This window comes from Artibeus jamaicensis, unplaced genomic scaffold (assembly GCF_021234435.1).
Source record: "Artibeus jamaicensis isolate MK-2021 breed Jamaican fruit bat unplaced genomic scaffold, CSHL_Jam_final contig_464, whole genome shotgun sequence".
Classification (NCBI taxonomy): domain Eukaryota; kingdom Metazoa; phylum Chordata; class Mammalia; order Chiroptera; family Phyllostomidae; genus Artibeus; species Artibeus jamaicensis.
In genome coordinates, this window is record NW_026521842.1 from 12,078,433 (window position 1) to 12,096,314 (window position 17,882).

At 39.5% G+C, this 17,882-nt stretch overlaps 1 protein-coding gene across 5 annotated transcripts in view; it reads right to left on the reverse strand.

Moving 5' to 3' along the window:
- The window catches only part of CNTNAP4 (contactin associated protein family member 4), a 254,062-nt gene that overhangs the window by 24,124 nt on the left and 212,056 nt on the right, over positions 1 to 17,882 (reverse strand). For all 5 annotated transcript variants that reach the window (XM_053666681.1, XM_053666682.1, XM_053666683.1 and 2 more), the window contains 2 exons: positions 10,227 to 10,397; positions 9,297 to 9,515 (listed from right to left, as the gene is read on the reverse strand). In XM_053666681.1, coding sequence (XP_053522656.1) covers positions 9,297 to 9,515; positions 10,227 to 10,397 — 390 coding nt within the window. The remainder of the gene's footprint in view (positions 1 to 9,296; positions 9,516 to 10,226; positions 10,398 to 17,882) is intronic.

Here is a 17,882-nt window from a genome sequence, read left to right on the forward strand (position 1 = left end):
GCTACAACTTTGCTATGGGATAGTCCACACTGAGCAGAGCCCGGGGAGGGCTGGAAAGAGGGAAACTGTTCTTATGTTCAAAGAACCATTATGGCTGAGAGAGGCAGCTGGTACAAGCAACACTGTCACAAGAGACCACGCAGTCACTTTTCTCCGAATCAAAGTGAGTGGTAAGAACATGCCCTGCTGGCAGCAGCAGCAGCAGGACAAAGTGGGTCTATTCAGACTTCTCACATCAGAGCCACAGCGGCTCTCTCTTTCTTTTTTTTTTAAACATACTAAGGCCTATTTTAAAGAAATGAACTACTGGTGGTATTAGTCATATTCTCTGATCTCGAAAGATCCCATCTGAATCTGATTTTAGTCAACAATCACTTAGATTTGCTCAAGCAGACATGAAAAAGTACAGTGAGAGCTTCTGAGGCTAAACATGAAAAAGACATCTGAAGGAAGGGAAAAGATAATTGAAATAAATGATACGTTACATTAAAGAGGAATGTGCCTTTTATTCACTGCACTTTGGTGCTGGGGCAACATACTCACTACAAAAGAAAATTAGTCTGAAATAAAAACATTCAAACATAATGTTATTTGGCATTCTCTTCCTGTAACTGTACTTTAGGCTATAAAAAAAACTCAACATAAAAAGAAAAATATCTAGAATATATCATAATGAAGAACTTCTGTTCATCAAAAGATAGCATTAACAATATGAAAATACAATTGACAGAGATGTAGAACAGTATTTGTAATACATTTATCTGAAAAGGAATCACTCAAAATATATAAAGAAATTTTTGAGACAACCCTGTAGAAAATGGGCAACAGGTGTGAACAGCCACTTCATAAAGGAGACTATCCAAGAGGTTGACAGAGGTTTGTCCTTATCTCCTTCACATACACACATCCTACAACCCAGTCATTCCACTCTTAAGTGTACATCCAATAGAAACATGAGCATATTTTCACTGAAAGACCAATACAAGGACATATTTATTGGTAATATCCAACTTTGAAAGTGCACAAATGCTCATCACAGTAAATAAATATATCTTTGTATTGGTACTTCCAGTTTCCCCAAAGATTCCCAGGCGATACTAATGGGCAATTAAGATTGAGAACCAACCTTCAAAGAGTTCAGCATTAACCTTTGCAGCATTTAGAAATTGCTTGCTCTAGGTATTCAATAAACATTTGTAAATTTGATGCAATTCAAGTGCAGTGCAAATAACTTCTGAGTCTATGTCAGGAGTCCTTACTTCTCCTTCAGGTCCATATAACAAAGTATTGAAATGGAGTTTGCCCCATTTAAGAACCTGTCAGTAAAATTGCTGGGCCAAAAGGCAGATTCATTTTTTGATTTCCTAGAAAATTCCATACTGCTGCCTTTTGACCCAGCAATTCCACTGCTAGAATTATATCCTAAGAACCCTGAAACAGCAATCCAAAATAACCTATGCACCCCAACGTTCATAGCAGCACAACATACAATAGCCAAGTATTGGAAGCAACCTAGGTACCCATCAGTAAATGAATGGATCAGAAAACTATGGTACATTTATACAATAGAATTCAATGCAGCAGAAAGGAAGAAGGAGCTCCTACCCTTTGCAACAGCATGGATGGAACTGGAAAGCATTATGCTGAGTGAAATAAGCCAGGCGGTGAAAGACAAATACCATATGATCTCACCTTTAACAGGAACCCAAACAACAAAACAAACAAGCAAGTAAAATATAACCAAAGACACTGAAATAGACAATAGATTGACAGTAACCAGAGGGGAGAGTGGAGGGAATTTCAGGAGAAAAGGGAAAGGAACCTAGTATAAAGGACACATGGACAACAATTAAGGGGGGTGGAAATGGGAGGGAGGTGGAAAGCACTGGAGGGGGCTGGGATGGGAGTAAAAGACAGAAAAAAAAGAACCTGTCAGTAAAACAATTTAGATGGCAAACAAAAATTGCAGAGCTGGTTGAATGAAAATCAATTCAAGGCTAATTTAAGAAGCTTCTAAGAAAAATGCTGAGTTTACAAACCAAAATAGAAAATGACCACTGTCCTTTTTCAGCTTCAAAATGATTGATTCTTTTCTCTCCATCATTTCTGTGGCTGGAGACTGTTTGTGGGCATATGATAACTTACGCAGCAACTCTGGATTTTGAGTCCTCAGGATAACAAGGTCAAGGGCACAGGTTTGATACACCAGTTGGCATCATGTCATTTAACTCATTTTTTTTTGTTTTACAACCCTCTCCCACCATCCTCCCCTTTAGTTTATGTTCATGTGTCACAAGGTCTTTAGATTCTATATTTCCCATACTATTCTTGCCCTCCCCCGTCTATTTTCTACCTACCCTCTATGCTACTTATTCTCTGTACCTTCTCCACCCTTCTCCTCCTCCCACTCCCTGTTGCTAACCCTCCATGTTATCTCCCTTTCTATGGTTCCACTTCTGATCTAGCTGTTCTTTTAATTTGCTTTTAACTGTGGTTGTTAATAACTGTGAGTTTGCTGTCCATTCACTGTTCATATTTCTTTATCTTCTTTTTCTTAGATAAGTCCCTTTAACATTTCATATAATAAGGGCTTGATGATGACGAATTCCTTGAATTTGACCTTATCTGAGAAGTACTTGATCTGCCCTTCCATTCTAAACGAAAACTTTGCTGGACAGAGCAATCTTGGATGTAGGTCTTTGGATTTCATGACTTGGAATACTTCTTTCTAGCCCTTTCTTGCCTGTAATGTCTCTTTTGAGAAATCAGCTGACAGTCTGATGGGCAGTCCTTTGTAAGTGACTGTCCCCTTATCTCTTGCTGCTTCTAGGATTCTCTCCTTCATTTTAATCTTGGCTAATATAATTATGATGTGCCTTGGTGTGTTCCTTCTTGGGTCCAACTTCTTTGGGACTCTCTGAGCTTCCTGGATTTCCTGGAAGTCTATTGCCTTTGCCAGATTGGGGAAGTTCTCCTTTATTATTTGTTCAAATAAGTTTTCCACTTGTGGCTGTTCCTCTTCCCCTTCTGGTACCCCTATAATTCCGATGATGGAGTGTTTAAAGATGTCCTGGAGGTTCCTAAGCCTCTCCTCATTTTTTTGAATTCTTGTTTCTTCATTCTTTTCTGTTTGGTCATTTTTTTTCTTCTTTCTGGTCCACTCCATTGATTTGAGTCCCAATTTCCTTTCCATCACTATTGGTTTCCTGTGCATTTTCCTTCATTTCACTTAGTGCACCCTTCATTTGTTCCTCTAATTTGTGACTAAAATCAACCAGTTCTGTGAGCATCCTGATCACCACCAGTGTTTTGAACTGTGCATCTGATAGGGTGGCTATCTCTTAGTCACTTAGAAGTATTGGCTCTGGGGCTTTGAGCATCACAACCCACTGACCGGGTCGCCCTGCCCTGGTGAACACCTAAGGCTCCGCCTCTCATACATATGAGAGGTGTGAACAGACCAAAACATTATGGTTCAGGAAGAACAGCTCAAAGTCCCAGACCCAATACTTAACTCAGTTTTTAAGGTAATGAACAGCACCTCGGAATAGGTCTACTTAAGATATGTCACAAATCACACACATACAAAAAGGACACAGTGGAAGAATGTGAAAAGATTGGAACAGATCCTCCACCATAAGAACGAGCAAGGACAGAAAAAGAAGGCCTACAAATACAAGGTGAACCATTGTTTTCACCATGAAAAAGCAACTGATGGTTGAGCTCACTGGGAAGAGGAGGAGGGGTTCATTTCATTGGTACTCTTTGTTTCTAACCTATCACATTATATTAATGTCAACTCTTCTCATTTCTTATACAAGATTTTTATTCACTATTTTATTACTCTTTCACTTTGTATGATATCCCACAGTAGAGATTAGTGGGAGCGGCTCATTGTTCTAATATTTGAAAATACAGGAACTGTGAAAACCCTTCTGTTTTATCATTTCTTCCCATAGGCTAACACTAGTTGAATGTCAGAACATATTTATAAGTTCCTTATTCCTATTTGAGTCGCCATATATCATTGTTGCCCAGCTGAATTACATCTTTAATCATGTTTCCTATGTACTTTTAGGGATTTTACTCAGAAGCGAAAGCACTGGTCTTGCCTCAGAGTTTCGCTCAGAGACGTGCGCACACTTTATGATGAGTCCAGAGGGGAGCGAGAGGGGCACCAGTGGAGAAGGGGCTCCTTCACGGTGTCCCACCGCAGTGCCACTTCTGAGAGGCTGCGCGAGTTTTCATCTAAACATTGGAATGTCGGCCACATCATCCACCCAGGCCTGGCCAGGGGAGCACAGTGAGATGAGGAATCCAATTTAAATCAAAATTAACACGTACTCAAACATCCACAGTGCTTCACATGTGTGTAGAAAGTGTTGACAATAGACATTTCTACATTACCAAAATTTCCAATATTTCCTATATTATTTGGTATTTGAAATACTTCACAATAATTTTTATCTTTTCCAGTAAGTTTGTTTCCAAAAAAAAGGAGCATTTTTGGTAGAAGCTACCAAATATGAAGATGCAAAAAAAATTTACCTTAGACTTACTTAGTCTTTCAATTTGTCCTGCATTTATAAAGATTGTGTTTCCAGGTAATTCAAAACATTACTACTATTATTATTATCCTCCTAATCGGTGTCTGGAATTAGAACATTTTTCTTAGGAGAAAAAAATTATGCTGAGAACTACATATTTACTCTTTGCAGTTACATTTACTCACTCCAGTGTCCCAATACCCAAGTATAAATGAAAGTTGTTATGCATACATGAAAATAATGATTAGCTATAATTATTTTTAAGATGGACGGGTGAACTACAAATTAAACTCTTGAACTTTTAAGGAATGGAAATGATATTACCTTTAAAATTATAAGCAGAAAACCAATTACCTATTGGAATAAAGCAGAGATTCCCAGTCACACAGCAAGTCATTGGCTCAAACTGAACAAACTGAAGACTCATGTATTTGGAGTTATTAATATGTGGGGGAACGGTTTTCAAGATAAGGTCCCTTCTGCCTCTGACATGTGCTGGCACAGAACATATAAACAAAGCAGCTCTGATTTCCTGGTGAGAGTGTGATTATGGGGTGGAGAGAGAGGAGGTAAGATACATTTTCTGGGCTGTGAAGAAGGTCTTTTGCAGGCAGACAAAAGTGTGATTTGTAGTATAAGAGGTCAGTCCCGAAAACGTCCAACCATTGTTACTATAACAAGAATGGTTTGCATGACGCAGACGTAACCTGGCAGCCAAGGAGAGTGAACTGGAATGTACATGCATGGACAATGATGACTCCACTGTATTAGGCTGCAGATGCTGTAAAGTGAGCATGTGTACTGTGTGGCTATCACGTTCAAAATGACTGATTGAGTACAGTAACAAATCTGCATCAAATTTTGTGTTAACTTGAATGTTCCTCCCTGGAAACTACTTGGATGATTCAGAAGACTGCAGCTATGGGCAACTGGTGATGGGCAGCTTCATCAGGACAATACTACCACTCATGCGTCATGTCTTGTGCAGAGTTTTTTGGCGAAACGTCAAATCACCCAGGTGATTCAGCCTCCCTACAGCCCATATCTGGCGCCTTGTGACTTCTGGCTTTTCTCAAAACTAAAATTACCTTTGAAAAGGAAAAGATTTCAGACCATTGATGAGATTAAAAAAATATGACAGGGCAACTGATGACGACTGGGAGAACTGCGTGAGGTCCCGAGGTGCCTACTTTGAAGAGGACTGTGGCGTCATTGTCCTGTGTGCAATGTTTTTTGTTATCTTGTAACTTCTTCAATAAATGTCTCTATTTTTCATAGTACATGGCTGGATACTTCCTGGACAGACCTTGTACAATCCAGATCGTGGGGCCAGGGACAGTTTTAATCACATACGAATAAGGATAAAGGAAGAAACAAAGAAAAGCTAACTTCAGGTGAAATGAAAAACTGAGAAATGAGGTACGAAACTGGAGACCTGCCGAGCAGCATCTTGCCCTCAAGGAGATTAGCTGGGTAAGCTGTGAGCAGTAACGGCAATAACCATGTCAGCAGCAAGTTGCGTGTGTTGACACTGAAAATTTCCCAGCTCTCTGTGCCCATCCCACTGTAGCCTATGAACCACTATCCCTCACTTCTACCCTATTCCCTCCATCTGCATTCCTCACCTCAGCAAGAAAGAATGTGGAAAATGTAGATTAGAGCATGCTGCCCCTCTGACCTTGAAATAAAATTCAAACTCACCAATGCCTTAAAGGCTGGCTACCAACCCTGCCTCACTCCGGACCTCTCTTTCCCTCATGCTGCTTCTCTCCTCCAGCCACACCGACTTTCTCCATGCCCCTTGACCACCTAACGCTCATCCCCACCACTTCCAGCACGCTCTCTCCCCTGGAATCCCCTTCCTTCCTGTATTCACAGGGTTCCTTTCTCTGTTTTATCTGGCCTCTGTTCAAATGTAAGATCCTCAGAGAGAACTCTCCTGACCAACCCACTTGAAACAGAACCCCACCAACTCAGACCACTGCCCGACTCCTCACCCTGCTCTTTACATTATAGTGTTTGGCATTGCCTGAAATTACATATATACATTGAAACATATGTGCATGCATGCATGTATATACATATGTATGTGTATATACCTACATTATATATATATATGTATTTATTTATTTTAGTTTGTCTTATATTTTACTCTTTCATTGGCTATCTCTTGTCTCCTGCACTGAAATATACTCTAAAGAAAGCAGAGAACTACTTCTTGGTCTTAGTGAGACATTAAAATAGCTACAATTATCACTGATTTTTTTACTAGTTTTCATCCTCTTTGCACTGATTTGGAGTAGCCTTTTAAATTATAGTTTAACTTCCTTTGAATCTTCCTGCAAAAAATTTTTTTTCATCTGTAACTTTTTAAATTATGAATTGTTTGATATTAATTTTATAAATCAGTGTTTTGTCTTGTTAAGTATTCTATTAACTTAGTCGGGGCCCCTAACTAAGAAGGCAGTCCACTCCTGTGAAGGAGGAAGATACAGCAAGACCCTCACGTGGCCTCTCAATAGCCAATGGTCTGCCTCTACCTACAGCGGCTCTCCTTTTCTAAAACAGTGAACCTTTTTTTTTAATAACAGCACATTCACCATTTCAATTTACTCAATTACCTGTAAGAAGGGAAGAGGGAATTGTATAACTAGATTTTTATTAATAGTAGATGTATAACATCTGAGATTTCTCTTTCTGCCTCTTCTTTTTAATTTTCAGTGACTTAGACTTAAACATAACCAAGATTTCAGTTTTTAAAATGTTCAAGTAATACAGTCATCCTGAGATTTAACATATATGGGAATGTCAAAAGCCTACCAATTGCCTCTATAAAGATAAAATCTCTTAGATCCTTATTAAAATTATAAAACATGACTGACGGCAGAAGACTCAAGTCTCTGCTAACCCAGTTTTCTGATATCATAATAGCACTCTTATCCATTACAAGTACCTGAAATCAAATTAAGGCCAGGATTCCTATCAGACACAATATATAGTCACTCCATTTCTATGAAGTTAAAATTCATACCAAGGATAAAAGTTCATGTGCAGGCAAGGCTGCAACAGATTTCACTGAAAGATTTGAGGACTGTTTTAGCCTTTTCAATCTCCAAGAATAGTAAGGCTATTTCCTAGATCCTGACAGATTTTAAATTGCCATACCTTTGGCTGTGGCTATCTCTCATTTTTTGTAATTCAAGAAATATCTATGTCAACTTCCTGGCTGAGCTTCTACTATGGTATTAAAAGAAAACTTATGTATTTCTTCTCATATATTCTTTATTATTTCCATATCCTTAAATAACTCAGTTGACTGGCCATCATGATTAGATGGACCATTACAGAGCCTTGCTCACTGAAGCTGTTCATTAAATGTTTATCGAATGAAACAAAGAATAAATGATAAAAACAGTGGGTACATAAATGTATTAGACATCTCAAATATACCTTATTCAAAAAAATCACAGCCCTGCCTGGGTGATTCAGTTGGTCGGGGCATTGTTTCACATACCCAAAGTCTGTGGGTTCGATTCCCAGTCAGGGCACATACCTAGGTTGTGGGTTCAATCCCTGGGTACATATGGGATGCAGGTGATTGATGTTTCTCCCCATCACCCATGTTCTTCTCCCTCTAAAATCAATAAACTTATTCTTGGTCAAGAATTAAAAATATACACATATCACAAATAAGCTTCAACCTTTGCATTGAAAGAGTCAATAAACCAAGATTGTTAAGCAAAAGACGATATAATGGGGATCTCATGAATTACATTCTAAAACATAACCCTTAAAAATGCTTGAAATATAATTTCTGATCCTTTATACTTTATTCTGATTTATAGTGTTACTTTGTCCTTACATAGAAAAAAGTGATCAAGTAAGAGAATATTCCTCGAACTTCATGGTCAGTAAGTTCTATAATGTAATTAGCAAAGATGAGAAATAAAACCAATACATACTAGCAGGTCTATAAATACCCAGCAAATGTATTTAGGAAATAAAAGAACAACCATTGACGATAAATATGAAGAAAGTGATCAGAACATTTCCCAAAAATAGACAAAATGAGAGGCCCCAGCAGCAGGACTGGTGAAACTGGTCAAGCACAGATTTTATACATTTATCCCTGCTTGTCTTTTTTTCCAGTTTTTAGCCTGTTTTTTGATGAAAAGTCACCAGTTGGCATTGCCCGGAATTACAAGGAGGGTTCTTCAGCTCCCCAGGGAACAGAAACAATCATCTCCAATATCATACAAAAAGCACTAACGTGAAAACAAGTCATGGAGCTCTGGCTGGGTAGCTCGGTTGGTTGGAGTGTCATCCTGATACCACCAGAGCTGGGGGTTTGATGCCCTGTCTGGGCACATACAGGGATCAGTTTAAAAACAAAAACAAAAACAAGTACCAATCCTAAAACAATTCATGAAATCTGCAATATTAAGAATTCGGGTTTAGGAATTAAATACAAATTTGAGTATCATTCACTAGGTAGATTGCTGAAAGCAAGCCACTTCACCGCCTCAACACCAGCCACCTCTTCTGTGAAGGAGGGACAGTGCCACTCCCCAGGCTGATTACGGGGAAGAGAGGAAACGCCGGCACACACTCTGGAACGCAGGTTCTCGACAAACGACGATCTGCTGTTGTTATGATCATTGTTTTCATAGCTGGTATTATTTTATTCAGGTTCATGTCTGCCCTTACATCCTACAATTAAATGACAAACTGCCTAGAAACAGAACTCACCCACGAAGAGTTGACTGTTTAGCTGCAAAAGGACATGTCCATCCGCGGGAGCAGCCTGGGCCTTTGGTGGGAGCTGATCCACTTGAACGGATGCCTCTTTCATGTTCCTTTCCACCCTGACATGGTGCCACCGGTTGTCATTGAAGTGAGTGGGTGACTGCACGGAGATTTCAGAAGGCCCGTTTCCAACATCAAATGAAAAAGTCACGACAGCCGGAGCTGGAAATGTTAGACACGAAGATTGTCACGTGGGTCCCCATGGTGGAGAGCTGAGTCCTCAGCACTAGAGGGAACAGCACCACAGCGTAGCAACTCCTGAATATAATGATGCGAATTGCATGGGTGGACCCAAGGACATTAGTAAAGAGTAGCTGTGGACTGAAGCAATAAAACACTTTTATATTTTTGGAATAAACAAATTTTAAGAAATTCATTCTCAAAGTTATTTTTTCATATGAATAGAAAGTAAAGGTATTCAGCCAGGGCAAGAAACCTAAGTAGCATTTTATAAAAACAAAAACTAATTGTAGAGCGACTCGAAGTTTATATAAATTTTAGAGTGTCAATATGCATTTGATATTGAGACTAGTAACAGTCTTAAGAGTATATAAAAATAATATGGCTAGTCAATTTAATTAATTTTGTAATTAATTGAGAATTTAGTTTTAAAAAAATATTTTCATTATTACAATTTAAAACGAATCTCAAATTGGTTCTAGAGGATACAATGATTTCCCCAAATTATCAAAGGTTAAATAATATTAAATTATTTTCTTACTGAAAGACTAACTTAATTTCATGGAATTTTTTTTCAAAGGGACACAGTGAAAAGATTCAGCTGATAAAGTAGAAACATAGTACTTTAAAAATTAGTTAAAGGATTTACTACTTAATAGAATTCCATCGACTCATCTGGAAAAGGAGACGTACAGCGCAGCTCTATCCGTATGAAATCGGTAATCCCCAGGTTCTCTAAAAACACCCCAGAGGATGCTGTGGTTTTAAAAAAGAAAGACACGTCTGCACTGAGTTCTCCATGGAAAGTAGGAAAATGAAGGTATGATGCCTCAGTGTTGAAGGAAGCCGAATTCCAAAATGAGCCTGGTTTAAAAAAACAGAGGAAAATATCAAAAAGTAAGAAGATTTCATAACATAAAATGAATGACATAATTACACTTTGTCTTTAGCATTTTTCCTATTAAAAATACTGTTAATTCATACAAACCGGCTTTTCTTTTTTCTAAACGATATACCATACAACCTGTGAGCGCGTTCGAGAGTGTGTGCGGGTGGGCACCTGGATTCCTGCCAGCCCAGGAGAGGAGCGCTCACTGCAGAAATGGTCTGAACGTTGTATCTGATGTAAGGAAAACATCCTCAGCCCATTACCATCCTCTGCCAAAGTGATATGAAATGGACCTGCCAACAACTAATTAGTAGACTTAATTTTTTTTATATCTTGGAAATTTAAACACCATTACTTTGAATAACAAAAGCCCTAAAGAAGCTTTAAGTGCTTTTTGTTCTGACACTTCCAACACACACTTCGCAGACTTACACTTTGGGCTGACTGTGTGCATGAATGGGCCTGTGATTTTTCTAAACTGAGGTTGGCACTCAAGATGAGCTCATCTAATTAAAGAGGAAGACAGTACCTACTCTACACTGCACTGATATTCTCATGAAAATATTCTTTGAATGCAAAATTATCTTTTACTTTGCCTCTCATCATGAATTAGATAAATAGTACAAAAGACTTCTCAAAAAGTTTTAAAATATTCAAAATATGAAGAACATGTGTAAAAGGTTGGGGTATAAATTAAGAGATCTGACAAAAATTGGGTGGACAATGTATGTCTTACCTTTACTTTCCAATTCATTTTTTGTTATGTCTATGACTTCCCTTCTGAACAAGTATTATGGGTCTGTGTGGAAAGTGGGGGGGAAACATACATATTCACATACGAACGCAGTGGTGTGAAGTGACAGGACTGAGATCCAACTGGAAAGGCGTGGCTGATGACACTCGTTATCAGAGACGTGAACTCAGCGTTGCTGCTTACGCCAGCAAATTCTCGACATGCTCAGTATAAATATACATCTCGTGTTCTAGGCAACTGCCTCCTACACGTGCCCACAATACTGGATAAATTTCTATGTAAATCGGCTTCCTGGAAGGAAGACTACAGCAGCCCCGCTTATCTGCAGTTCCAGTTTCCCGTGATCAATCGTGGCCTGAAAATGTTATATGGAAAATTCCATAAATAAACAATTCTTAAGTTTTAACTTGTATGGGGGAATGCTGAGTGCTGCGTGCTGAGTGCTGCGATGAAATCTCGCACCATCGCGTGCTCTCCCACCAGGATGTGGACCATTCCCGTGTCCAGCATCTCCACTCTGTATACGCTTAGTCACTCAGCTGCTTCAGTTGTCAGAGAGAGGTAATTTGTATTACAGTGTATTATTGTAACTATTCTATGTTATAATTGCTCATCTATTACTGTGTCTAATTTATAAATTCAACTTTATCATAGGTATGCATGTATAGGAGAAGACACAGTATGTATGTGTGTGTGTATATATATGTATACACACACATATACACACACACACACACACACACATACATATAGGGTTTGGTACCATCTGAGGTTTCCAGCATCCACTGGGGGTCTTTAACATCTCCCCCAAAGATAAGGGGGAACTACCGTATTGAGTAGTCCCCCCTCTTAAGTTAGAAAAAAACAGTTCATTATGTTTGCAAAGAACAAATAGCTAACTAGAGTTGAAAATCACAAACTCAACTCGGCTTCTTTGTTCTTTAGATTTTAACTTATTTTCTATAAATTCCGAAGAGCAGTGCTCATTTCTATTGTCCTGCGTTGCTTAATGACAGGGATGCAGTCTGCCAAAAGCATCGCTAGGCAATTTGTCCTTGTGCGAACATCACTTACACAATGGCGGAGCCTGGATGGCGGAGCCTACCACACACCTAGGCTCCACGGTACAGGCTCTCGCTCTCAGGCTACAAACCTGTACAGCATGTTAGTGGAGTCAACGCCGCAGGCAGCTGCAACACAGTGGTGAGCACTTGTGTTTCTAAAGACATGTAAATGCAGTAAAAGTACAGTAAAAATCAGCATAGAAGGTAAAAGCGCACTGCGTAGGGCACTTACAGAAATGGAACTTGCAGGACTGGAAGTTGCTCTGGGTGAGTCAGCGAGGGAGGGGTGAGTGGACGTGAAGGCCGAGCACACTGCCGCACACCCTGCAGACTTTACAGGCGCCATCCCACAGCCCTCCCCCTGCTTCCACTGGACCGAGTCAGAACATGGAAGCTGCCAGTGCTGCCCCACGAACAGGGCCGTGGGCTGGGCTGACGAAGCTGGCTGGGTCCAGCGCAGACCACCATGACACAGACTGTGGGGGGGTGGGGGGTGGCCTGAGAAATCAAGATGGAAAAGGACCATGGGGATTGTCATGGCGGTGTGGTTCTGGCTATTGTGTGCAGGAACAGTGGTCAGATTAAGGAACTTGGTGGTATTCATTGAGAAAAAGGGTCGTCTAACAAGGAGAGTGCATAGAACAGAGGACTCAATATTCCGATGTTGGAAATTTGTTTGGGTTCCATTGACCCTGTCTGGCACAGAGGGCTCTCTCTGGCATTGAGCTGATGGAAGAAATAAAACTTGGCTATGCTTATACCCTTACAACCTGAAAACATTTCCAGAGTGCAGGGACAGGCAGGCTCCATGCCACCACAGAAAGCTCTCCCTCCAGTGGCAGTGGCACTTAATATTCATTAAGGCAGCTCCTGTGGTCCTCAACAAAGAATGTACAGGACCCAAGACCCTGTGCAGCCAGGCACTCTAAGGACCGTCAGGCTAGACCTGGGAGGGCTGTGGTGCCCTGTGAATAGGCAGCGCTGGGGGACAGGCTCCGCGGTGCTGGGACAGGGCGGAGGCTGACAGGTTGGGATGCGGTCAGCGCACTCAGAACTGAGGTGCAGTGAGCGAGTGAGAGGAAACCTGCTGTCAAGACCGACAGAGAATGCTCCTGTCGGAGAAAAACCAATCCCCCCTGAACCACACGGCCTTCTGCTTCTTACAGGAAATTCAGCTCCTTTACAGTCTTCCAGGACCACCATCGCATGTGTGGTCCCCAGTGATGCATGGCTGAGTTTTATTTTTTATTTTTCTTATGGACCTGATACAAAAGTCAATTCTCAGATCACATGTGGACAATTTTAGAGTTGAATTTATTCAGCTGAGAGCATATCTGGAGGGCTTTTCCCCCCACAGCTAAATGAAACTGCATATTATTTGGGTATGTCGAGCCTAGTCTTATTTTTCATTTATAGCTATTTCTCATCTTGAACATTTTGATGTCTAGGAAAAACTGCAAGAAAATGCAAAATATCAAATGAAGGATAATAACACTTTTGTATTCTTGGAAGTTCTTACCTGAGCTGTTTTTAGAAATTAAATGCCTTTCTGTTGAAAAGCTATATTATGAAAATTATAACAAAGCTGTAACTTTAAATCACTGAATATTATGAAATTTTACTTATTTGGTCCGATTACAAAGAGAAACACTCAAAATTGCCTAAAGAACTAAATTAGATAATACTACCATAAGACATAATGTTCCATTTGTTTCATTTTTATATCACAGCTAACCTACTAAAGCATCCTATAGGTGGCTTCGGGGAACTGGTGGGAACGGAGGAACAATTCTTTGAATTGCCGCGATCTTTATAATGAATACTTTTATAGTAATTAAAACAATTTATTACCTTTGATAGCTTAAACACTCACGCACATAATAGTACCTATTTTATCTAGTTAGTACACCTTATTTTACAGATTCATAATAGGTAAAAAATGAAGAATATTTTATTGGAAGAAATTGCTGCTAATTCAAAATAATTATAAAGAAAGCAAAGACCAGTATTTCTAAGATCAAACAACGTTCTGATACCCCAGCTCTTTGCAGACTGTGCTAAGAAGCACCCAGAAGGACCTGGGCGGCCTCACCGGAGGGAGGGGAGGGAGGAGGCAGAGTGGTGTCCAGTGGGCAGGCAGCTGCAGGTTTTTGAGGAGAGGATTTCTTGGCTCAGAAGGTTTTTAAAATAAAATCCCTAAACCGCACCAGTGAGCAGGTCTGAAAGCAATGGTTTGCTGCATAAATGCTAGTGGGGAAGGGAAGGCCCCTTGTACTATCCCAGCAAAAACAAGTCATGGCGTATTCTAAGAAATTAATGACTAGTAATTAATCAAAGTAATTAATAATATGCTTTAAATTAAATTCAATAGAGGGTACTAGATATACGGAAAGATTTCCTCACAAACGCCAACTTTTATCTCTCCAGAATTAAAAAAAAAAAAATTGTAATGGACAGCAGGTCCCATATAGTCATTTACTTAGAAGAGGAAGATGTACTAATTATTTCATTATATACATAAGGTAAAAAGAGTTCATTTAGGAAAATTAACATAGTAGACTGTTAAGATAACAAGTAATCTTTAAAATACTTGTTTTCCCAAACTTTTGTCCCTAGTATTAATAGACTATCCCTGTAGAGACAACTCGTGAAGACAGAACGAAGGTTCGTGGTTCCTAGCTGGGAAGATGCGACTGCTGACGTCAGCGGCCGAGGGGCACGGGTCTTTGGGGGCAATGAAACGTCCTGAACCGGGTTCTGACAGGGACACAGAGCCCTGAGTACACCGAGAGCCAGTGAACAGTTCACTTCACATGGCTGAACTGTATGGTGTGTGAATTCCATCTCAATAAGGCTGTTTGAAACAAAAGAAATGTATTTGAAAAATACAGTTTTTTAAGAAAGTGCTTTACTTTTCAGATCAAAAAGCAGATGATATGCCCACCCTACCTTTTTTTTAAAGCACAAAAAGTGCCATGTAAATTTCTGTACATATTAACTGATTACAACTCAAACAGTTTGTACCATTACCTTTCTTAAAAATGACCAAAATAAAATACAGAAATGGCAAGGCCAGGATAATGTACCAGTCGAATGACTCCTGCTGAATGCTGAAGAAGCATTTTAAAAGCTGGAAATATGTATTTCTTTAATGGAAATTTTAATTTTGAGCTCACTGTAGATTTCCACGAAGTTACAAGAATTAACAAAGAAAGATCTTGTGTTCCCCCTACCTAGTTCTCCCCAGTGGCAGTATCTTGAAAACTCTAGCTGGAAATCACAATCAGCACGTTGGCATCGATGTCGCGGGATGAAGGGCTCTTGTACCACCTCGAGTGCTCCTCGGGCTTCCCCTCCACAGCCACACCCTCTTCCCTCCTGCTCTCTCCCCCTTTAACCCCTGACCACCCCGATCAGTTCCCCTCATTTAAGACTGTTCTATTTAAGTCTTTTATCCACCTTGAATTTATTTTGGTGTATGGTGTAAGTTGGTGCTCAAGTTTCATTTTTTTTGCACGTAGCTGTCCAGTTCTCCCAACACCATTTGCTGAAGAGGCTATCTTTACTCCATTTTATGTTACTGCCCCCTTTGTCGAATATTAATTGACTGTAGAGAGTTGGGTTGATTTCTGGGCTCTCTGTTCTGTTCCATTGGTCTATGTGCCTGTTTTTATGCCAGTACCAGGCTGTTTTGATTACAGTGGCTTTGTAATACAGTTTGATATCAGGTATTGTGATCCCTCCTACTTTGTTCTTCTTTCTCAAAAGAGCAGCTGCTATTCGGGCTCGTTTATGATTCCATATAAATTTTTGAAGTGTTTGTTCTATGTCTGTGAAATACGCCTTTGGTACTTTAATAGGTATTGCATTGAATCTGTATATTGCTTTGGGTAGTATGGACATTTTGATGATGTTAATTCTTCCAATCCATGAACACGGTATATGTTTCCATTTGTTTGTGTCTTCCTTGATTTCTTTCTTCAGTGCTGTGTAGTTTTCTGCATACAGGTCTTTTACCTCTTTGGTTAGGGTTTATTCCCAGATATTTTATTTTTCTTTTTGCTATATCGAATGGGATTTTTTCCTTGATTTCTGCTTCTGCTGATTCGTTGTTTGTATACAAAAATGCCTTTGATTTCTGGATATTGACTTTTCTCTCTGCTGCATAAAATTCCATGGTGTATATGTACCACAATTTTTGGATCCATTCATTTACTGATGGGCACCTAGGTTGCTTCCAACTCTTGGCTATTGTAAATTGTGCTGCTATGAACATTGTGGTGCATAGGTTCTTTGAAATTGATGTTTTAGGATTCTTGGGGTATAATCCTAGCAGTGGAATTGCTGGGTCAAAAGGCAGGTCAATTTTTATTTTTCTGAGAAAATTCCATACTGTTTTCCATAATGGTTGTACCAGTCTACAATCCCACCAACAGTGAACTAAGGTCCCCTTTTCCCCACACCCTCTCCAACATTTGTTGTTTGTTGCTTTGTCTATTATAGCCATCCTGACTGGTGTAAAGTGGTATCTCATTGTGGTTTTAATTTGCATCTCTCTGGAAAGCATTATGCTGAGTGAAATAGGCCAGGCATTGAAGGACAAATACCATATGATCTCACCTTTGACAGGAAGCTAAAGAATAAAACAAACAAGCAAACAGAATAAAAACAAAGACGCTGAAATAGAGAACAAGTGGGCAGCGACCAGAGGGGAGAGGGAAGGGAACTTAAGGGGAAAAAGGGGGGAGGGATTTTGAGGAACAAGTATGAATGACACAGAGATGAGGACTGGGGGGGGGAATGGGAGGGAGGGGGGAGACCGGGCGGGGGGGGGGAAGAGAAAAAAAAATGTACTTGAAAAGTAACCAAATAAAATTAAAAAAAAAAAATGTAACTCCAGAAAGCAATAATGATATCTGTATACAAAATAATATCCTGGAATATGATAATCAATTTTGTTTCTAAATATAAATAAATAAATAATTGAATTTTAAAAAAAATAAAGCTGTTTTTAAAAAACAAAAATAAATAAATAAATAAATAAATAAATAAATAAATAAATAAATAAATAAATAAAAATAAAAAAAAAAGACTGTTCTATAGCTAAAAGCATACAGTACGTGGACTTTTGAGATAGACTTTTCCTTTTCTCACTCAGAATGTCTCTGGGCAGACCCGCCCTGCTAAGCTCATTCCCTCCTACTGCCAAGTGGATTTCCATGGTGTGGATGCCCCACCATCCTAATCACCCTCCTGCTGAAAGACATACGGGTTGTTTCCAGTTTCCAGTGGTTACGAACAGCAGCTGTGACCATCCAGGTGTCGGTGTGAATGTTCTCTGGGATAAGGGCAGGGAAGCGCCATCGTTGGGTGGTATGAGAGTTGCTTTTATTTGTTTGTTTGTTTGTTTATTTTTAGCAAAACTGCCAAACTCCTTCCCAGAGTGGCTGTATCATTTTACATTGCCACCAGCACTGTATGAGTGATCCAGTTTCTCCATATCCTGGCCAGAATTCTGTACTGTCAGTTTTCTTTTTTTTTTTTTAATTTTAGCTATTTTGAAAGGTATGTAGTAATGCCTCTTTGTGGATTTAATATGCCCAGTGGTTAATGACTCAAGAGTATTTTTCTATGTGCTCAAC